The 24198-nt window shown below is 39.5% G+C and overlaps 1 protein-coding gene across 1 annotated transcript in view; it reads left to right on the top strand.

The window, feature by feature from the left end:
• The window catches only part of LOC135710372 (ethanolaminephosphotransferase 1), a 33401-nt gene extending 13970 nt beyond the window's left edge, over positions 1 to 19431 (top strand). The window contains exons 2-6 of the mRNA XM_065232930.1: positions 105 to 173; positions 16872 to 17324; positions 17390 to 17725; positions 17789 to 17965; positions 18032 to 19431. Coding sequence (XP_065089002.1) covers positions 105 to 173; positions 16872 to 17324; positions 17390 to 17725; positions 17789 to 17965; positions 18032 to 18103 — 1107 coding nt within the window. The 3' untranslated portion in view covers positions 18104 to 19431. The remainder of the gene's footprint in view (positions 1 to 104; positions 174 to 16871; positions 17325 to 17389; positions 17726 to 17788; positions 17966 to 18031) is intronic.
• The last annotated feature ends 4767 nt before the right edge of the window (positions 19432 to 24198 follow it).

The raw sequence follows: 24198 nt of genomic DNA, 5'->3' as shown, positions 1-24198 counted from the left end.
GGACAGTGATTAATGTCGGAACATTCCAGTGGTTATGATTAATTTTAGGATTATTTAATACTAGCGTTCCGATAATACCAATTTCCATCTCTTTCCAATTGCAGTACAGTGCCCTGGACACTTCACCACTGAGTATCTATTTGATGCATCCCTTCTGGAACTGGCTAGTAGAGGTAAGTGCATGAATCCTGTTGTTTGCTCATTTATTTTCATGAGGGAAGATATTTCACAATCGATCGATGTAATTTACGCAATGCTACTATAGTGAAACCATTTATTTTCCTGCTGTAGTTGCGTCACATTTAAGACAGATAATTTTAGAGCACGTTTTCAACACCTTTTAAAGATAATCTTAGGTTTAAAATTAATCCCCAGTGGTACCACCGTGGTCGTGTAATACAGCTGTCCCATTCAGTTTTAGTTATGTATATTTATTTGGTTAATTATGTATTTTTTTTAATCCATCCGCCATCTTTGGGCAGATTTAGATGATTTTTCAAACGCCAATAGAGATATCTGAAGGCCCAAGTGTTAATAGTGCTATGATATGTATGGCTTCAGAAATTCAATATCTTTCAGGCAATCTAAATAATATGGAATGACTGGGTCTATTTTTGGCTTATCATATTTTATCATCAGCTTATCTTTGACCGTTACCAATAACCAGAAATTACCAGTGCTCTGTACCGTGAAACCTAAAACTGCTCATATTTTTTTTTAATTTATTCTGACAAACCATCAATCACCATTGATTGCGCGGTAATCAATACATCTTGCGAGAGCTGATTTATTTGCAAACAATGTATAATTTCTGAAGATGCCTGAATGAAAAATTCCTGAAAGGAAGATGTCACGGCTTCGAACTGACAGGGAGAATGTCAAGACTTTAACCGACCGGAGACCACTTTCGGATATTATAGGGATAGACCGTACGTTCGTGAGTTCAAGCTAAGACTGACTGTATTGTATTCTCAGATCATTACATTACCCTGACATTGAGTTCACTTGAAGTGTTCATTTCTCTCTCGGCTACTTCACCAAATCCCTTACCTCACAGAAGAAAGCTGCTGCAAATCGTTATCATCATTTCCTCATTATAGACACGCTTGTCAAAAGTTATCAAAGTTCTGTTTGGTTGCGATTTGTCATCGTTTACTATGTCATCGGTGTGGCGTGTTCGATCGTCGGCCGTTTTTTCGGTAGATTGGCACAGAGATAACATATCAAAACCAAGGCTTCGATTTTTCATATGTACTGTATTTTTTTTGTCTAGAAAAAAATAGCTACAGGAATTGCGTGTGTTTTTTACGCTGCACGAGTTTTTTTTTAATCTTTTGCAAGCGATAATACTGCATACTGATAGAGATAACATTTTTGCTTTATTTTAAGGGGATTTATTTTTCATCTGAATCAGGAAATGTTAACTCCCCCTCCCTTTGGTAACGTTTTTCCCATACCTAATACATTGTTTGTCACAGAATCTTACAGCCCCCTTCCCCCGTAAAGTGTGTTGTTAAATGTTTTACCCCATAGGGTAGAGAGCTACTTTTTTATATTGGGTATATTTGTCCCTCTCTGCACTCCTCTGGTAACTGGCTATCAGTTGGTGTCAGAGCGTAACATTATTGATTGCAGGCTGAGTGTGCACTATTCAATGGATTACCATTATGGTTGATTTTCGCAACAGCTGTCGCTAAATCCAGAAGAAAGATTATTAAGCCCTATTTTTTGACATCAAAATATTATAATTTTTTTCTTGTTTTGCCGACACACAGTCACACCAAAAAATTCTGATTTTACTGGCGATGTAAACATCCATGCATGCAAACATTCATACATGTAACTTCCTTTTCACGTAAACTAGCAGCTTGCAAGAAATGTTGCAAACAAAAGTGGACAGTGGCATACAATATATGCAGGGCTGTTACAACAGGCGCGGATTTCGCGAATTTCGCGGATTTCGCGAATTTCGCGGATTTCGCGATTTTCGCGGATTTGTCGCGGATTTGAACTTTCAGTCGCGAAAATCGCGGAAACATTAAATGATGTTGCGAAAATCGCGAAGGGACTGATGTGCTGTCACAAAAATTGTGGAATTCATTGTAACCTTTCCGTCTCGGATTATTTTGCTGTCATCAATTTTGTTTCTTTTGGCTCTCAATTTTTTACCGGTTCAAACCAAACACCCTGTAAATAATCGAAAAATGATCTCAATTCCATAAGTCACACCGGATTTACACGGAAATTCCCGTAGGTCTGTCCAATGTGAGACATTTTCCTTTTTTCCAATATGAACATAGCATTTTTCGTTGTCAAATCACAAACGAATCGTATATATGCGAGTAATTGCCATGTATACCGGATATTCTAGGTTCTCGAAATCTTCCTTGAGTTCAATTGATTTGTTCTATCAAGACTCCAATAATGTCTGTAGTATCGAAATATGTCCAAACAGATTCAAAGTGTCTATGTGGATTGTACCCGACCTATTGCTACGTATACAAGATGTTATAGGTTCTGAAATCATTCTGGAGATCAGATTATTTTTCTACTAGATCACCCAATTCAATATCTGTAGTATCGAAATATGCCCAAACAAATTTGCAGTGTCTATGTGGATCATGCCAACCTATTTCCGCGTATGCCAATTGTTCTAGGATTTCCAAATCGATATTTCGATACTACAGATATTATCCTAGTCTTTGTTGATCTAGTAAAACAAATCATCTGAATTGCAGGACGATTTGGAGAACCTAGAGCATCTGGTATACGTGGACATAATTATTTATTTGTCGTCAATCAGTGTAGACCGTTTTTCAATAGTGCTGTTTCCTTACATGCTATTTTAAAACATACGTTTTATTTGAAATTGTCAGTAAATGTAGACTGCATATACAAACATCTAAAAAATAAAAATTGTTTTAAATTTAACTAGCAGTTAGTGTTCTCCTTACTGTATCTTTAGACATCGTTAGATCTATATGCTCACAATAATTATTATACACTCTCATCATTCTTTTAATTGGTCCATTTTTACCATAATTCGTTCTGTGAGGTGATTTTTGATACTACAGACATTGGACATATTTTGATACTACAGACTTCATCCCAGTCATGGTTGATCTAGTAGAATAAATCATCTGAACTCCAGAACGATTTCTTCTTCTTCTTATTAGCATTTCAAGCTTATTGATAGTGCATATTAACTTATTGCGTGCTCTCAACTTAGTGTTCTAAATACACTCCCAAAGTTATTAATTGAGAGCTTTCGATGCCAATACCAATGCATGAATTTGTATATTGTGTGACAGGGCAAGCACAATGATACTCTATGCCCAGGGAAGTCGAGAAAATTTCCAGCCCGAAAGATTCCCTCGACCGGACTGGGAATCGAACCCGCCGCCTCCGGCTTAGTAATACCGTTCCTTTACTGACTAGGCTATGAGGCTCAGAACGATTTGGAGTACTTAAAACATCTGGTATTCAAGACAATAGTTCTAGTAGATCAAACTAACTGAACTCCAGGACGATTTGAAGAATTTTAAACATCTGGATTACTCGGAAATAGATCATGCATGATCCACATAGACACTGTGCGTTGTCTGGAAATATTTCAATACTAAAGACATTATTGCAGTCTTGGTTGATCTATTAGAACAAATCAACTGATGTCCTGAACGATTTGGAAAACCTATAATTTCCGGTATACATAGTAATAAGTCGCGCATGATCCACAAAGTCACATATACACGATTCGGTTATGATTTGACAGCGAAAAGAGGTAGGTTCATATTAGAAAAGAAATATCATGAAAATGTCTCACCATTGGACAGACTCCAAGGAATATCCGTGTAAATACAGAACCGCGACGGGACCAACAATTGTGTTGAAACTCTGGTAATTTCTCGATTATGTGCAGGGTGTTTGGTTTGAATCGGTCAAAAATTGAGAAAACTAGAGCCAAATTACTACAACATTTAGGACAGCAAAATACGTCACTGGTTAATTTTCAAAAAAACTTGCATTTCAAATGAAAATGCATTAAATTTTTTTAAATAATATTTCATCAAATCTAGGCCGGTATTATTAAATAGAATCTCATAATTTAAGGGTGTTTTGTTATGTTCACTAATTACTCAGAATTTATACTATACATACATAACTATGATACAATGTTTTTTTTTAATTCGAAGGTTACAAACGATACTCCTTTAGCTCAGTCGTTAAAGGCGCAGCTACAAACTAAGTCCATGCTGGAGGCGACTGAGTTCAATTCCCGTCCGGTCTATTAATTTTTCGGGTTGGAAAAATTCTCTACTTCCTTGGGCAAAGGATGGTACAGGCATAAAAAGCTCTCATTTAAAATGTGAAAGTACTTCAAAAAACACTAAGGCACAAATCTAATATGATATAAACAATAAGCTTGAAATGCCATGTAGTAGTGTACAAATGCTATTTTTAGGTAATGAAAACAGTTTTTTTCTGTCGCGGCTTAGTATTTGAAGTCGCGGATTTCTTTTGAGAAATCGCGGATTTCGCGGATCAAATTTAGAAAATCTTGTAACAGCCCTGTATATGGAATATTGCATCACATGTCTCATAAATTTACACGATCTATAATCTAAACTTATATGATATATGACGCTCCATTGATGTGCATCATAGTAACGGAAATTTACACTAATTTTTTTAGCTGTGGGGGCAGCGGAGCCATTCGCGTGGCCAAAACCTCTAGCGCCTTTGGTTTGCTTTCTAGAGCGAAACAATGTTCTACAAAGTTGCTCAATATTAAAAGCACCATCTTTTGAAAGTTTCATTTTAGTTCATTTTTACGCCACATAGGTGGCGCTCGAGTCTATCTTTTGAACGGAGCATCCTAGCTGAATGGTTTTTTCCGGCAAAGTTGTGTAATTTGAAGTGTAGAGAAATGTTGTCGAAGACATCGAAACTCTATGACTCACATTAAGCGAAATATCGGGAAATTAGGAAAACTAACCTCTAAACTTGAGTGTTTCCCCTTTTTTCACCTCATTCAATAAATGCCCATTATTTTATTTATCATGCTTTATTATAAAGTTATTAACATAAATGTCTCAAAAAAGTGATGCATAAAAATGTCAATTACTCAAAATATAGCAAAAAGTAACAGCCAACTTTTTACAGTGATTAGTGTAGAGCTGGGTAAAATAACGACCACAAATCAACAGGCAACTGCAGGCATTTTCATATAACATCATTTAAATTCTTTCAAATTTGTTGCAATTTTGCTGTAGGTGATAGATTGTTTGATAAGCTCCGATTTATATTTGTTCGAGGTAAATTCACGAACGTCCCAGGGCATGTTTTTTTTTCTGTTTAAGAAACTCAAAAATTTGCACACGCATAAGCTGATACATTGTTGACATTTGAAACTTCGTGTTTTTTTTTTGTTATGTTGGCAGTGCTAGTCACCGCGGTACAGTTGGTAACTGGCGAAGTTATAGAGATCTCCAAGCGCAATCTCACGAACACTAAAATCCAACATCCATTTATAAAAATGAAGAAGAAACAAAAAGGTATCGCGATATCACAACTACTTTAAAGGGTAGCGCGTGGTCTCACGCACACTTTTGTGCATCTGGAGAACTCTATCCGATTCAATGCACGGAAAAAATTAAGAACCCAAACTCATCAGGAATTCATCGGCATGTTCTGAGGCATAACATCTCTGATCGCGCCTTTCTTCTGAAGGGAAGTAAAGCCGTTGGTCCCCGGTTCATGAATTGATGGATCGATAGGTCTAGGTGTGGGAGCTGCCTCCGTGGCGTCGGTAGCATTGGTGCTCAGCACGGAAAACAAGATCCACTTAAAACAAATCTTGCGTCACTTTTCAATAGGTAGTAACTACATTGATCGATTCTCATCGACTCTCTCTTTCGTAAATAACTCGGCTTCAAAAATGTTTCCTGTCGTCTTCGTCGAATTAGATGCTAGATTGTTGCTTCTTCCATCGAACTGTGTGTAGAAAATATCCGGCCGTGGCGATTAAAAGTTGATGAAGAGAATCGATCAAAATCATTTGCACCCCTGCTTTCAAATTTGGTTACAATAGCATTTTGTGCGGTCGTTGGGGGCGTGTGGTGCTGAATATGGACAACCAAGCAGATAAATTCTATTTCTACTCTTTACTGTAATAAGCTTGGTGGCCCTGAGAAGGGCCGTTTTGTTGCCAAAGTTGGCGATGATTTAACCTCCGAAACCGTACAGAGTGCGTCTGTCGCTTCAAAGCGTAGACGACACATCCATGGCCACTTACGCTTGGCGTGTTCAGTGTAGTTGGCAGCATCACGGATCTCATTTTCCAAGAACACCTTCAGCACACCTCGTAGATCAGACCGGAGACACGTTTAACACCGCCACGGCTAACCAGACGACTGCTTTTGCTGCTTCTGCTGTCTGCTCACCACGGCGTCCGAAGCGAAAATGAGTTGAGGCTAGACAGAAGCGTTGTTTTATATCTTTTCAGGTTAAAGCAGAATGATGTGCAACCAAGTGGTACTTGATTATGACGACTGCGTTTGGAAACAACGTTAATTTCATGAAAACAGTGAAAAAAATATCTCTTTTTATTTGTACTTTGGATAATGCTTGACATTACCACTTTTTCAATAGTTTCTTGTTAAAAATCATCAGTTTGAAGACATATTTAAAATACATATTAGCGTAGACATATTTCTGATCGATTGGTGATAAAATTAATGAAATTGATCCAGCGGCAGCTGAGTTATTAATGTTCAAAATCTTTCATAATTTTGTTTCATGTTATTTTTTAGATTTTCACAAAGTGTACCCCAGTATAGAAATTAAAGACGTAGTCCTACGTCAAAACGATTTTCTGCAAAGTTGTATCTAAGAAAATTTACTATAAGAATAGTTATAGAACTTTTTAACAGCGCAATATCGAAAAAGGCAAGAATACAGTGAACAAAAAGTTTGGTAGACATTTCTATATAAACTTCAAACGGATTGTGCCAGTTTCTAATGAAATGAGTTTAAATTTTGGGAGGTTAATAAGAACCCGATTTGGAACCGATTGAGCACTGTGGAGCGAAAATTTCAAATTTTGCATAAGTCTAATGCGCATCAACTCAAAACCGTCCTTTTCAGAACGACAATATTTATTTTACCACTAAAAGAGTTAATTTTGATAATATTGCTTCTCAAGTTGCCAAAAACCTAGCAAAGCAAAATCCGTATGAAGAATTCTAGGAATCACTCGCCACGAACTACGCAAGCTGATTGGATCATGCAATTAACCAATTAACCAATCAACAATCTCAAGGTTATCTTACAAGAAATAAGGTTTACTCAAAATAGTTTACATTTAGTCGAGCATTTAGTAGCGTAAATTCCTACTTCAACACCCTGCGTATTCGTTGCCTGTGTCTATATCGATAGTACCGGTTCATATTTCCATTCTTAATTTCCTGTACTGCCAAAGGACCATCGTGCACCGCACTGTGTAGAGTGCTACGCTAACACGAGGATGATGATCAACAGATGCTGTTTTGAGCCGCCCTAACAAAGAAAACAGGCGCTCGGATTGCATGAACTTCGTCCTCCGAAGAGATGAGGCTCACTTTCCTGTCAGCATTCGACCAAGGTTGCCTCATATTCCTTAAGGTTACTCGTTGCCTAGCTGGCACTGTGGGGAGGTAGGGATAGTAGTTACTGGACAAGGGGCTAGGACCCACTAATTGGGTCTACATTCAGGAATCCTTATTGCCGGGGTAACGGAGGCGTGAATAAGGAACCGCGAATAAGGATACCCACAGCTTATGGGATTTTCAATAATGGGGCTGTGGTGGATTATCTCATTTATTTCAATGTATAAAGCTATACTGTCTTCGACAAAGTTGTTGTACTGCGATAGACCGACAAGCCTATGTCATTGGATTCAGGTTTAATTGGGAACTACGCCGCTAGAGGCGCTTTACTTTTATGGCACTTATGACAAGTGCTATAATATATAGATCTAAGGTCCAACGTAGAATATTTCGTGATCCTGGCCATATAGAAAGTTGCTGTCTTGAGCAAAGTTGTTCAAGTGACCAAGTCCTTTTGGATGGTGGCCATATTAGTTCAGAGCTCTCTCACTACGCGGTGCTAGTGTGCACATTTTTTTTTACAGGGGGGAATCTGCTCCCAGACACCTGAGAAGATAACTCAGGGTGTGGGGATGGGAGAAGTAGCACTCCCGACCCACTCAACCTTACCCTGTGCTCTAGGCCCTTGCCCTCGCCGGAACCCCATGAAAGCATTACATCATGGGAGGGGGCCGGTTGCGCTATGGCGCATCACTAGTGGTGTGTCAGACGTGACACTCGCTACTGCACAGTGAGCAGCTGTGCAGGGCCTTCCTCTTGTTGTTCTCTGTTAATTGTTCGCCTGAGTTCTAGAACAGACGTGATAGCCAGCCAACTGTCCAGGGCCAAACAGCTGCGTGTGCTAAGCACTCTAAGAACCCGATGTCGAGGGTTTGTGCAGGGCTTATCGACCTCCTGGGACGAGCTGGATGGGGCTCCAGCGTCCTTACTCTGCTGTAGTTCGTTTAGCCACAATATCTCTCCCTTGGGTTCGATAATTAACGTTTCCAGGGCACACCACGAGGAGGCGAACTACTTCATGCCCCTGGTAGTGTGCACATGAACTTCCTTAATATGTTATGTCTGTAAAGCTTGTCTATATAAGATGTTGCTGTGCAATTTGAAGGCAAGAACCGGAAAAGGGATGATGTGTAGAGGCCACAAATCGATTTCGGACGCGATTTTAAAATCAAAAATGGCGACCATCGATTCAAGAATAACTGTCAAATACCCTACAATACAGTACTTGTTCGCTAACTGGGCGTTTTTTAACTGGGCTGTTTTTTTAACTGGGCGTTTTTTAACTGGGCGTTCAAAACTAGACGTCACATTTAGTTTGACATTTCGTTGTCATAATTTGTGGGGGGGCATTCGAATGGAATACTGTTAATATAAATAACTTTGAAATTATTTTCATTTCACACTGAAATCTAGACTGCAAAGCGGTATTAGCGAAAGCGTTAAGCTTTTCTAAACTCGCGAGTTTGAATGCTGTGAAAATTACAATAACAAACTTTACACTGTTTCAATCCAATGCACGTGAAATTGGTTAACGTCGATTTAACAATCGATTGAAGTTCCCCTTTATGTTTTTTTACGTTAACAAGCCAGCCCAGTTAGCGAGTGGAGTTCGCTAACTGGGCTGCGCTTTTAGCCCAGTTAGCGAACAAGTACTGTATCGGTTTTACTGGAAAGGGAACGTCGTGTAGAGGCCGGAAATCGATGCCAGACGCCATTTTGGAAACCAAGATGGCGGTCATGAGTTCAAGAAAAAATCTAACATGCGCTACAATATGGGTATTTTCGGAAAGGGGATGATTGTAGAGGCCGGAAACCGATGCTAGACGTAATTTTTGAATCCAAGATGGCAGCCATTGGTTCAAGAAAAACTGTCAAATACCCTACAATATGGGTATTTCCGGAAAGGGAACGACGTGTAGTGGCCAGCAATCGATGCCATTTGATCGTTGGTAAAAAAACGAAAGTGTTCAGTATTTTCTTGATCATGTGTTCAACTGAGATGAAACAAAACTGTTTTACAAAAAGTAAAACGGCTTAAAAGATCTTATGTCTCAAAAAAGGGTTCATAATCATTTTTTGCTCTAACACGAAAGGGTCTCTGATGAAGCCGTTGATTATCAACAATGTCGCGAATCCAAGGGTCATTAAACATTTATAGAAAACGAATATCCCTGTGCATTATCGTAGCAACAAGAAAGGTTAAACGACTGCTTGCCCCGTAACGTGTGTAGATCACCTTTTCGTGGTACGTTACGGGATATAAGATCTACCACCTCTTTCTAGTCCTGACTACTTCAAACTTGGGGAACATGATTTTTTAGTAATCAAAGGAACACATCTTAGTCCTTGCTACTTTTTATGCCTTGTTAATAGTGATAAGTCCTCGGGTTGCTTGGACCGAGGATGATCTTGAAACAAGGAAAAATGAGTTAGTCTTTATCTATGTGATTCCAATCTTCTATTCGTTGTTCCCTTGTTTGAAATGGTTAGGACTAGGGTTCTGATGCATGGTCATTATCGATGTCATTCCTTGATTTTGTGGCTAAGAAATCCAATTTTGACTGACAAAGGGGCGTTCCAACACTCCGAAGGGTATAAATAGCGGGACCTTTCAATTAAAGTAGGATCCTTGCGATAAATGCAAGAATGACAACTTCTCGAAAAAAATCGAATACTTCATCATTTCTCAATAGTGATGGAATAATACAACATGCACTAAACCAAGGACACGGGGTATACTACACCCAACCGAGGGATGTAAGATTCGCTTACAAGTATGTGGGATTCATGATCAGAAGATGTTAGTGGAGACCCCATGAACCGAGGATGCGATATACCCTAGCTGTGGTCCAATGCAAGAAAATTGGAGACCGAAAAATGTAGAGTGTATTAGTGAGGTAAATTAGTTATGTCGAAAAAAATTGGAAACAGATTGGGACTCGAACCACGAACGTTGTGATTATCAGACCTGCGCTTTCTCCACATGCTTCTGAATATGGATAGCCTAAAAGCAAACACGAAGCGCTCATTTTCTCGCATACTCAACTTCGTATGCTTTTTCTGCTGGAGAGATTCGAGGCAAGTGTGTGCGTCGTTCTACAATGTTCTACAATGTGCGTCGTTCTACAAGCTTACTGGTATAGTCGAAAGCGTAGATAGAACACGAAATAAAAAAGACAAAAAACCATTACATCGCCTGCATGGTCAATTTCTAACATTCGTTGCGATGTTCATGAACAGAGGATGATAGGAAACGGAACTTACATTCATTGTAATAGATTTTTGGTATGCGTGTGCAGTAGATCAAATTACTGGTCGCTGTGGTGTTAGGTCCCGAACAGAGAAAAAAAAACGGCTACTTCTTACCACAGTTGGAGGAGTTTTGTCCAGCCATGATCATTAGCTTCATCAAGGCTTTGCTGTTCCTTGATAACGCGCTGTCGCATTCACCCACCATAAGCAATCCCAAATTATGCTTCTATACATGCCACCTAAGATCACGTCTTTGATTCAACCCCTTGTTCAAAGCATCATCAAAAATTTCAAGCTGAACTATGTCAAAAGCTACACTTTTATTCTGGAAACAGTCGAGAATGAAGGCCTTTCACTAGCGGATACACGAAAGAAGTTCAGCATCAAGAATTGTTTCGACTGCTTGGATGTGGTTCTAAAGGACATAACACAAAGCACGTTGGTAAACTGCTGGAAGAAAATTCTTTTCAAATTCAGAAAAATTAATGCGGGACAAGATGTATAGCTCCAAACTACCCTAAAACATTAATTTGACAAAATTCATGTTCATGTTCATGTGTCCATAGCCACTAAATGTCCCTTCGAAAGTCAATTGCCATCATTTTGGATCCCAAAATGGTGGCACACATCGATTTTGGACCTATACACGTCGTCCCCACTAATAGTTTACGTTAAAGCAAAGGCCGCCATCTTGGATTTTAAAATGGCGTCTGGCATCGATATCTGATCTCTACACGTCGTTTATTTTCCGAAAATACCCATATTGTGGTATTTCATAGTTTTTATTGAACCGATGGCCGCTCCCGATAACCGATGGCTATATATATATATATATATATATATATATATATATATATATGTGTCGGACACATATTTCTTATGCAGGGCTGGAAAACACCTCAGAGCGTTAGAAAAGCAACTTTGTGCATGCATCTCACAACACTCGACAAAGAGTGTGTGGTTCTCCCATTTACTTCGCACACTCTTTTCCAACTAATCTAACCTCAATTGATGGTTAAATGAAACAAAATGTCTATTTTGTCTCGACCTTTTCCGATTTGAATAAAATTTTGCTTATATGTTCATTACAATCCAAGGTTGCATTTTCATTAAAATATGATTATTATTCTCCAGAGTAAATTTTGAAAACGACGTTCCTTAAAAATGGATTTTATTTTTCCAAAAAATCAATTTTTATTTGACGTTCCAGAGAAAATTGCAATGTGGTGCTGTTGTTTCTTTGCAAATTATCGCACAACTCCCGACAGCCGTGATCGTCTAGTGGTTAGGACCCTACGTTGTGGCCGTAGTAACCCAGGTTCGAATCCTGGTCACGGCAATGATTGACATTGTCACGGAGGGAGCTTTTTAGGATGATAGTAGAACATAATTTCATAACATGGCACAATAGATACGAATGAGAGAGAATGAAAGAAATTTTCCGTTATAATATGACGCAATAGATGATATGAAAGAGCTCTTTATCATGTTCCTACAATCTACTTTACCGTTATACCGAAAAGAATGTTAGGAAATGAATTTCGCAACATGACGGAATAGACGGGGCTATAAATAGAAACGGTCGGACATATTCGCGTTTCATTGTTTTTAATTACTTTAATTACACTAATTGCAATTTTAATTACATTAATTACGTGGCTGGATTACATATCAAGAACAACATGTGAAAAGGGCATACAAGCTTTTTGTAAACAAACCTTCTTATGCCCTTTTCTCGCCACCCATATGACATCAACGCAAACCATTAACATTAGCGGGTAGGGAAAGCTTTCCCCTTCCCGATGATGTTGTTGGTTTCCGTGGGCGACCCTCGGTTGGCGAGAAAAGGGCATACAAAGGTTTGATATCATATTTTAATTACTGTAATTTTACCAACACAGTGTTAATTACACGATTTCAAATTTAATTACTGAACAACTCAATAATATTTTTTTGTTACGTAATTACTATGTAAGTTTAAGTTTTGAACTTTGGACTTTTTTAATCCAACGCAGTCGAGAAGGCCATTGATATTGTGGATGAAATTTACTACTGTTGCAATTTTAGATAAAATTGAATTTATTTAAAAAAAAACTTCAAGGGATAAATAGTAATAGTAACGCATTGAGTACAATTTAACCCCAACTGATTGTAGATTGTTTGTTCTCGTAGCGATGGAGAATTGAATTTCACAATATGTCGCAACAAGCGAGGTAAAAATACCACAAAGCCTAACCTCACTCGCTTATCGAATTAATGCATATGGTGAAATACAGTTGATTTTGAACTTGTAAGTAAACTCGCTTGGTTTTCATTTGAGGTTAGAGAGAAAAAGCGTTCACGTTGCCGGTTGCATTGTGTTGCCGTTTATTTGCACATAAACTCACAACTCCTGACAGCCGTGATCGTCTAGTGGTCAGGACCCTACGGTGTTGGCCGTAGTAACCCAGGTTCGAATCCTGGTCACGGCAATGATTCCACTCATTGTCACGGAGGAAGTTTTTTTGCGGTGAGCAAATACTGCGGTTTTTGTAATACATAGATATTACAAATTTATGAACTAGGGTAAACGCACCAATAGTGGAGGTACGTTAGTGCAATGTTTTCCTATAGTGGCTTATAGAGACTTCATAAGCCACTATAGGAACACATTGCACTAACGTACCTCCACTATTGATGCATTTACCCTAGTGATTTTATTACTGATGAGGATTTGCATGACTAAAGATTTGCTAAATCGATTCTGAAAACATTCCTAACTTAAAATCCTCAAAAAAAAACTATAAACATTAGGATGGGTCATCATGATCATTTTTTTCAGAACAATGTTTTTTTGGTTCCATTTGGGGTCCCAAACAATTATGCAAAACTTGGGGAAGATTGGTTGTTACCCGGCTTTCCGCATTGCGTTAGAAATTTGTATGGAAATTAGTATGGGAAAACCTACTTTTTTGCATCCCTAGTAAGACCACAATTTTGCAATTTTAGCCCAGGAAGTACCTAACAACTTTGCCAAAGAATGTATTGTTCTAGAATGAGCCTAATAAAAGTTATAGCTGTTCGAAGATCACTGTTTCGAATTAAATGCCAAAAATCCCTTTTTCTGCCAACACTGGTGGTGACCAATGAAAGTCAAACTCCAAACTGAAATAATTTCGAAGTTGATTATTTTATCGGTTTGGAATGTTCAGATGAAATATTCAAAAACAATAGATCTATCTCATATGCGTAGTAGGAGGTAGGGGGGGGGGGGGGTTGTCACTCATATCAATAGAAATAAAGTTTCAAACTGAAATAACTTCGGAGTTTAGCGACGCCGGTGGTGTAGTGGTAAGCGTGATTGCCTCTCACCCCAACAGGCCTGGGTTCAATCCCAGTCGGCGCCGCCGGGATGTTCTGAGGCATAACATCTCTGATCACGCCTTCCTTAAAGTAAAGCCATTGGTCCCCGGTTCATGAGTTGATGGATCGATAGGTAGGGTCCAGGTGTGGGAGCTGCCTCCCTGGCGTCGGTAGCATTGGTGCTCAGCACGGAAAACAAGATCGACGGAAAACAAATCAAGGAAACTTCGGAGTTTCTTATCTTATCGATTTGGTATGTTCATATAAATTATTCAAAAACAATTTTTCAATCTCATAGGCATATTAAGAGATGATGGGGGGGGGGGCTAACTATACCCCGCCCCCTTCACTCATATAAATGGAAGTAAAGCTTCAAACTGCAATAACTTCGGTGTTTCTGATCTTGTCAAGCTGGTATGTTCAGATATATTCAAAAGCATGTGCTACATATAATAGGCGTAGTTAGATATGGGGGGTAGCTTACTGTATCCTTTCTGCCCCTTACTTATATCAATGAAAGTAAACATAAAGACTAAAATAACTTCGGAGTTTCCCATCTCTCAAGTTATTTTGATGGGTTATTCAACAACATTTGCTCAATCTCATAAGAGCAGTTTGGAAGCGAGTACCCCCATTCCCTTCCCTACTCTTTTGGTGCAGTATACAATGTCAGATATATTCACACAAATGTCATTGGATTGTAAAAATTATATTTCATTTTATTATATTCTACGATTTCTCAAGGTACTATTTTCGATGCTGTTCCATCCCCTGAAGCAAATATTGCTGTTGAACTAGGCCTCTTGTCAGAAATCAGTTCCACACCTCATTCAGCCATATCGTTGACAACCATCAAGGAAGCAACTCGTTGTATCGCATTGAAATAATCTGTATCATTACTCCACTCGTTTGCCGGTTTTTGCATGAATCCGGTCGAAATTTCGAAAAGGAATCAGCACTGTTAGAATTGACGTTTGACTTGGGAGCCCAACTGAAACGTAGCCCACTTAAAGTTAGCCCAACAAGCGAAATCCGACTGTACCTGTGTCTGAGACGAAACTGGTGGTTTCCGTTTTCTATTATTCTTTTTTGACGTACGACTACTTCTGTGTTTTCTAAATGTGGGTGGCTCGAATGGCAGTTTAATATTTCAAATAAATGCTTTATATACAAATAATACAGCAACTGGACTAATAATTCAAACAACATCTCCTCACTAACAAATGAACGGACAAATATTTAATATTATATTAAATATTTACACTACAACAATTTTCGTTTTAAAACTTCTTACAGAGTACCCCCCCAACCCCCGATTTCTAACTACGCTTATGAGATTGAGCAAATATGTTTGAAGAATTCATCCTGAACATACCATTTCGATAAGATAAGAAACTCCGAAGTTATTTCAGTTTGAGACTTTACTTCTATTGATATGAGTGAGGGGGCGGGGTATATTATTGCCCCCCCTCTCAAACTACACATATGAGATAGAGTAATTGTTTTTGAATAATTCATAAGAAACTCCGAAAATATTTCAGTTTGGAATCTGAATCCCATTGGTACACCGGCAGTGTTGGCAGAAAAAGGGATTTTTTTTGTGTTTAATTCAAATCATAAATATTTGAATAGTTATACCTTTTTTTAGATACATTATAGCTTCAAACTTCCTTTGACAAAGTTCATGCAAAATTGTGGTCTCTAGAGATAAAAATGCAAAATGATATTCCCATACTAATTTCCATACAAATTTCAAACGCAATGCGAAATGCCGAGTTACAACCAATCGTCCTTAAATTTTGTTTGGGACCCCAAATGAAATCAAAAAAGGTTGTTCTCGATTGGTGAGGTAACGTTTACGTTTTTCCATATAACGATGACCCACTCTAATAAACATTTTTTTTTATAATATTGCATGTTATTCATGTTCAGTGGAACGATAATGATCCTACTGCAAACATCCGTATCCTTCGAATAAAATTCGTTCAACTGTTATATTTTTTCGACATTGTAAATTTATTTGGTTTTCTCTTTTGTTTGAAATGTGTTATGTCCCGTTTTCGTTAATTTTTTTTAGATACATATGGTGATGGACGATAAATTAAACATATTACTTCGAGTGTTTTCACGTGAGAAATGCTTTAAATCTCGATTACTTTTTCGAAAGGACGTATCAGCTTTTGTAAAGTCTAATCTCAGGCCCATCCACATTAAAGATTCGTTAATCGTTTTATTTGTTATTGTGACTACATGGTAATAACAGCAACTCGATGATTAAAAAGGAGCTCGTTTACCTAGTGGCAAACGTTTTTGCTATATTACGTGTAATCTGGACCCTACCTATCGGACCCATCAACTCATGAACCGGGGACCAACGGATCAGAGATGTTATGCCTCATAATATCCCGGCGGCGCCGACTGGGATTGAACCCAGGCCTGCTGGGGTGAGAGCTAATCACGCTTACCATAAAACCTGCTATTTCGTTAAAGTAGAATAGTTATACAAGCCATACCAAAAACGATTCGTTATTGTACAATAATGTCTTCCCTTTGTGAATATATGTCCAACAGTCTACTATTTATTCGTAGTTGAAACTTTCTAAATCATGCTTTCCTTCCCTCTTCACGTAGTATTTTCCAAAATGGGTCGCACCCAATTTGATGACATTTGCCGGTTTCCTCTTCACGGTGGCAAACTTTGTGATGCTGTCTTGGTACGACTGGGGCTTCTGGGCTAGTACGGACTGTGAAGACTGCACACCGATCCCCAACTGGTTTTGGGTGCTGGCGGCAGTGAATATTTTCCTAGCATACACACTGGATGGCATTGATGGTAAACAGGCCCGCCGGATAGGGCTGTCTGGACCACTGGGCGAGCTGTTCGATCACGGGTTGGATTCTTATTCGGCGTTTTTCATTCCTGCCTGCTTGTACAGTATTTTCGGACGAGGGGATCTGTCGGTGCCGCCGATCCGTATGTACTACATCATGTGGACGATATTTTTCAACTTCTATCTTTCGCACTGGGAAAAATACAATACGGGTGTGCTGTACTTGCCCTGGGGATACGATCTAGGAATGTGGGTGAGTATCGAAATAGGTGTGGGATACAGAAGGACGTTCTAATTAATTTTTCAAAACTTTTTTAGGGATCGGTGCTAATGTACCTCGCCACATGGCAGTACGGGTATCAGATGTGGAAGACGGAACTGCCTTGGAGCATCTCTGCTGGTCAGCTGATGGAACTTTGTTTGCACGTTAGTGCAATGTCCAACTTGCCGATGGTGGTGTACAACATGTACAGATCGTACAAGGATCGCACCGGAAAGATGCGTACGATGAAGGAAGCATTACGGCCTCTTTTCACTTATGGAACGTTCATGTTTGTGTCGCTTCTGTGGGTGTTCATATCTCCGAATGATATTATGAACCGGGACCCTCGTGCGGTCTACATTCTTAGCGGGACAATTTTTAGTAACATAAGTGTGAGTAACGGATGAGCTCGAATTACATTTGGACGATCAATAACTGCTGTGTATTTGTTCTAGTGTCGACTCATTGTATCTCAGATGTCTAACACCATCGCCGAAACTTTCAACGGAATGACTGGAGTGTTGTGTGTCGCTGTTCTGATGAGCATTTCAATGCCTGCCATTGAGCGCCCTGTCTTGTACCTGCTAGTGATTGGCAGTTCCTTAGGCCACTGGCATTACGGATCCGTTGTGGTGAGTTTAATTTTACAACGCAGTTTTTTATAAATCTAATGGTCATGCAAACTTCTTCTTTTTAAGGTGCAACAAATGTGTGAGCATTTCAACAGGATATGCTTCAAAGTGACAAAGCCAAAGGAAATCAAACAGTAAGCTTCAAGTCAGTTTTTTGGCGTGACTCTGATCGCAGCGTATCAGTAAGATTAACAAAGCAGCATCACATTTAATGTATAAAAAAAGAAGTTAAATTGTATAGATAGGACGCGTATACAAAACAAAAGTGACCACCACCCTAATTAAGCATAATTTATTTTAGCAGTTAAAATGTTACGGCATAATTTTGCTCTTAGTTGTTCAAATTAATTGAAGCTAACTTTGCATTTATAGTAGATACCTATGAATTACCTCACCGAATTTCGTTCGTTCTCGATATCCACACTAGAACTACTCTCGAAATGTTGATGCTTAATTTTCCCTTTATTCCAAAGAGTTACTACACCCAAGGTAACACAAATTAGCCATAACGATAAACGTGCGATTATTTTTTTTAACATGGACATGACGATCATCTCGACAATAAGGAAAGGAACACTGCTTAACAGATGAAAAAAATAACTTACAGCTAGATATCGCAACAAAATTTAGTAGGGAACAAGTGTTTATAGTATTTATATTTCTCTTGTGATTCGTAGAAAATTAGTTAGCAAGATTCATTTCGCTTGATTATTGCTTATCCTTGAGCCTTCTACTTAATGATTGGTTTTTGGTTATGTGTGCCATTCTAGTTTTCGATATCTTAGTTTCTGTTTTCTTTTAGTTTACTATATTTCAAAATTGTTGTTTTAACCCTATGAAAAGTATATGCTTCCGCCGGAATTTGCGTGTCTAAGATAGAGATGAGATGTGTGCTAAGATATTTGTGGTTATAAATGTGATGCTATAAAAGAACTAATTTGAAGACAAAGTCATATCCACAAGGTGTGTTGTAGATGGAATGGTTGTAAGAAAATATATATATTTGACATGTTGGACACAGGCTAAGAATAAGAGCAAATATGCACCTCTTCCGAAAATAACGTATTCTAATGCTTACATTAGGAATTGATAACTACTTCAACAAACATTCATACGAATACATTCATTGTCTCGATTCTAATGATATGATTCACCTTTCATATGTCTTTTCCTTATTTAGCAGCATAGCATTTCTGTTTAATTGAGAATAAAACGCAAACGCTTATTATCATTAGAGGTATTATCCACAGGGATGATGCCCACTTTCCCAAACAATACTATCCGCAGCTACAGGGAAGAAGTGGGCAATTGAAAATCCTATTGTAGGACGCTGTGTAGTACACAGACTATTCTGATATTGCCGTTTAAACTACTGTATCTACTCTCAAATTAATAATTGTACTGTAAAGAATCAGTTCATGTATATCTGCAAGTGAATAAATCAAACAGAAGAAAACGACAGAGGACATTCGGAGTGCTTTTTAATTACAAATCAGTTATGAAGAATCAATGTTCTCCGTGCAATGTCAATGATGCGTAGTTGCGTTGTGCGTAGTGCGGTTTCTCATACGTTGTGAAGTAATGAATCCTTTGGTAATAGAACACTTTGAGAAGTTGCTCAACCGAAATCCTCAAACAAGATTCATGAGTTTGTACTATGAGTACATGACGCTGGAGGTTGGTCCTTCTTCATGAATCTCCAATCGTGATTACTTTCAAGCCTTCTATAACTGCCCATAATCGCATATCAGTCCCATATGGATAGGAAATCAAGCAAAGATGGGACTGATATGCGATTATGGGTAGTAATAGTTCCTCTGTAAATTTTGATCTGACCATGATGCAAGAAATCCATGGAATACCAGAACACCATCGGTCGATGGTTGTTCCCTCAATTTTGGCAATCAAGTACCACCATGTAAGTAACGATAAAAGATTTTTCACAGATGGGTCAACCATAAATGCTTCCACTGGATTTGGTGTATTTAATCAATTTCATAGCGCCTCCTATAAACTGCAGAAACCATGCTCCGTATACGTTGCGGAACTCGCAGCTATATTTTACGCAGTAGAGCGAATTGCCTCACTACCTTTTGACCATTATTTCATGTTTACGGATAGTCTTAGCTCATTAGCGGCTATTCGTTCAATAAGGCCGATGAAGCACTCCTCGTATTTCCTGTCTGAAATACGATCTAAACTGAGTGCTTTATCCAACTGCTCCTATACTATATCACCTTAGCTTGGGTCCTATCTCATTGCTCAATTCCGGGTAATGAGAAAGCGGACTCGTTGGCTAAGGTGGGCGCAATGGAAGGCGATATTTTTGAGCGACAAATTGCCTTCAACGAATTTTTATCCATTGCTCGTCAGCAAGACCTCATCAGTTGGCAACAAAAATGGAATGATGGTGATTTGGGAAGATGGTTACATTCTATTCTCCCACAGGTGTCGAACAAACCATGGTTCAAAGGGTTGGACATGAGCCGTGATTTTATTTATGTATTTATTTATCACCGTCTTCGACTAGTCGTACAGACTGAACTATTTTACTTATAAACTAGAAATTACTACTAATCCTATTTCTAAAAACGTTTTTAGTCAAGTTAAAATCGAATTCGTCACAGACAACATTGAACAAGCGAAGACACGAATCAAAAGGGTTGTTGTAGCCGTAGTTTGTTCTGTGGTACGGGACTGCTATTAAAGCTGAGCTTCGAAACCGTCGAGGAGGAATGTTAAGCGGGATCTGTGCGAGAAGTTCAGGGCAATCGATAGATCCTCCAATGACATCGAAAATAAATAGCCGCTACATCGTTACTCGTCTGACAGATAGTGGTTCCAATCCTATGAGCTTGCATCGGTCAGAATAAGGAGGAAGATTGGTCGGATCGTTCCAAGGAAGTTGTCTCAGGGCAAACCGTAAGAACCTTTTCTGCACCCGTTCAATCGTGAGAACATGAGCTACATAATAAGGGGACCAAATCGGAGCAGCGTACTCCAGAATGCTACGAACCAACGAGCAAAAGAGAGTTTTTAAAGCGTGGATGTCGGTGAACTCGGAAGCGTGGCGACGGATGAATCCCAGCAGCAGAAAAAGCTTTGGCAGTGGTAATGCTCACGTGTTCGTTGAATCTGAGCCTCGCATCGATGGTAATGCCAAGGTCACAGATGGACGACACACGTTCCAATGATGCAGTTTCCATTCTGTATTGATGAAGAATGGGGTTATTGCAGCGACCGAAGGTAATAACTTTGCACTTCATGTTATTGACCCGCATGCCGTTATCGCCACACCATACCAGTATCAATATCTTCTTGTAGGGCAATACAATCCGGAAGAGAAGCTATGACACGATACATTTTTAGGTCATCAGCGAATGAAAGCTTAAACGAGGAAAGCAGTAGAAACAGGTCATTTATAAAAATGTTGTAGGGGAATGTACGTATTCTCGGCAACCTAAGCAGCGACCTTCTTTCTATAGCCTTTTTCTCTAAGGAACGCACACATATGCAGTATTGGTTTGTTTACAATCTTTTGCTGCCAGCTGCTCTAACAATTTCAGTCGAAAGAATTGTCAAAAACTGTTTTGAAACGCTTTTACAAAGCTCCAATCTTCTCTAGTGAGAGCGAGTATTGTCGGCAACCAGTTTTTCTTCGGCAACCGTTGCATTTGAACTGCATGTAAATCTGCTGTTCTATTATCGGCGAAATCAGCTACAATTTGTAGTGCGTGTGTTGCATTTCAAGAAAACCTTGCTAGATTGCTTTTTCTCAGTGGTAAAAATATAGTCAAATTGAAGCTGAAAGCATAAAGAATCGTTTGCATGCATTCAGCTAAGTGTTTTCGTAAGAAAATCCAGTGAAAATAGTGTTTCAATTTGTGTTGCCGAAAATAGTCTGTCATGCCGAAGCCGTAATTTCCCCTATATTAATGGTCCCAGAACGTTTCCTTGGGGTACACCAGACGTGATTTTGAAAGTGCGGGATCGAGTCGAGTTGACTTTGCTGAGACAGCAAAGTATATATACGCCACAATAATATGTCTCCTGATTACAGTTGCCAGATTTGTGAAAAGGAACGATGCAAGCAGCTTTCCAAGCTGGCGGAAAGGTTCTTTCGTGAAGTGAGCGGCTGAATAAGCGAGCAATTGGGTTCGCTAGTTCTCTTGAACAGTTCTTCAGCAACAGGGGTGGTATTCCGTCCGTCCCAGGTCCTTTTTTGATGTCAAGCTCATCGATGACTTCTACTACTTCTTTTGTTTATTGTTTATTGAAAAATTCAACTGACAATTACTGCCTAAATAAATAAAACTTAAACTAAATAGTTACGGTCAACTGTACGGAAAAGGCCAAGTAGCCGGTGACGAAACACGTCAGCTGATACATTGAAGTCGAACATATAAAAAAAGTTGTTGAATTGCCGGCTGATTGCTCGAATTGGCTCGTGTTGTGTATAATTCCGGCTCCGTGGTTCCAAAAACAGAAAGTCGCGTTGACGAAGAGACCTCTCAGGGGCATACATATTTAGCTGTGACAGCAGTGTTGGGCAGTCTATGTCACCTGTAAGCAGCTTTCCAGCGAACATAGCTTGAGCGACCGTCCGTCTCACCTCTAATGGCTCGATTCCCATGAGACGGCAACGCTCCTCGTACGGTGGCAAGTTCGTTGGGTCACGCCAGTTGAGGAAACGAAGAGCATATCTCACAAACTTGCGTTGAACGGATTCAATTCTAGTGATCCAGCTAGCATGGAAAGGGCACCAAACAACTGAACTTGACTCCAATAAGGATCGCACAAGCGAGCAGTAAAGTGACCTGAGACATAGCGGGTCACGAAACTCGTCGGCAATTTTGAAAATAAAGCCCAATTGTCGATTAGCTCTGGAGATGATGTCATTGTAGTGGATTCTGAAAGTGAGCTTGCAGTCGAAGGTAACGCCGAGATCCTTTATGTGCTCTACACGAGCAAGACAGCGTTCGTAGAGAACATAGTCAAACATGATTGGTTCGATTTTTCGGTGATAGGAAATAATGTTACATTTTTCTATGCTTAGACTCATCAAATTTCTTGAGCACCAGTCAGCAAAAATACCTAACATATTCTGGAGATCCCAGCAGTCCGAGAGGCTTTTAATAATTTTGTAGATTTTCGTATCATCTGCATAGAAAACGCGGCATCCTGATGGTATCAGCAAGGCGACATCGTTTAAAAAGATCGTTAATAGTAGCGGTCCTAGGTTACTGCCTTGCGGGACTCCCGAGTTGTTTGAGAAAACATCCGATTCCGACTCGCCAATCTTGACATGTACATAGCGATTCACTGAACCAATCCACAGCAGTTGACGAGATGCCGAGTATCTCCAGCTTGGCCAGCAAGATATTATGGTCCACCGTGTCAAATGCAGCTTTTAGATCCATATACGCAGTATCGACTTGCCATCCTGAATCCATGCATCGCAGACAGTTAGAAGTGAACTGCACCTGGTTCGTGGACACGGAGCGCTTCGGGTAGAAACCGTGTTGTTCTGTATCGATATAATTTTTGCAGCGTGCGAACAGAGCACCATTTATGATAACCTCGAACAATTTTGAGTAGGCACACAGGGAGGTGATTCCACGATAATTTATGACATTCCGTTTATCTCCTTTTTTGTGCACTGGGAACAGATAAGAAAGTTTCCAGCGGCAGGGGAACTCACATTGCTGTGCCGAGAGATTGAATAGCCTCGCAAGTGGAAGGCAGAGATTGGCTACACAATGTTTTAGAACTGATGACGGAATGCCGTCAGGTCCGGAGGCGAACGAGAGCTTCAGTTTGCGTGTTGCGGCTATCACCATGTCTTCTGAAATGCGCGGAATAACGAAACTAAACACATCACGTGGCATCCCAACAGTAGCATCCAGCTGGCGAAGCGGAGAAATCGTTGACAACTTGCTTGAAATGACGAGCAAACAAGTCGCATTTTTCTCTTTCACCGAGTCATTCCCGAGAAACATGGAACAAGGCAACCCGGATTCCTTCCGTTTGGAGTTGACAAACGACCAAAAACTTTTCGGATTCGTGCGAAGGTTCGCTTCCGTGCGTCTCACGTGTCGATTATAGAGAAAACGATAGCGGAAAACTGAATAACGGGTAGGTTGATGTTGTGTGAAGCAACGTGAGCAAAACAATCGCGCCTTGGTACAGGTGACACTTTACTAAAAACGCTCTCGAAGAACATAGCGAAAAGG

The sequence above is a fragment of the Ochlerotatus camptorhynchus genome, unplaced genomic scaffold (assembly GCF_037179485.1).
Source record: "Ochlerotatus camptorhynchus isolate MF236.1 unplaced genomic scaffold, CSIRO-AGI_Acam_v1.1 ptg000379l, whole genome shotgun sequence".
Classification (NCBI taxonomy): domain Eukaryota; kingdom Metazoa; phylum Arthropoda; class Insecta; order Diptera; family Culicidae; genus Ochlerotatus; species Ochlerotatus camptorhynchus.
Note: the sequence above shows the minus strand (reverse complement) of the source record. Positions and strands in the feature narration are given on the sequence as shown.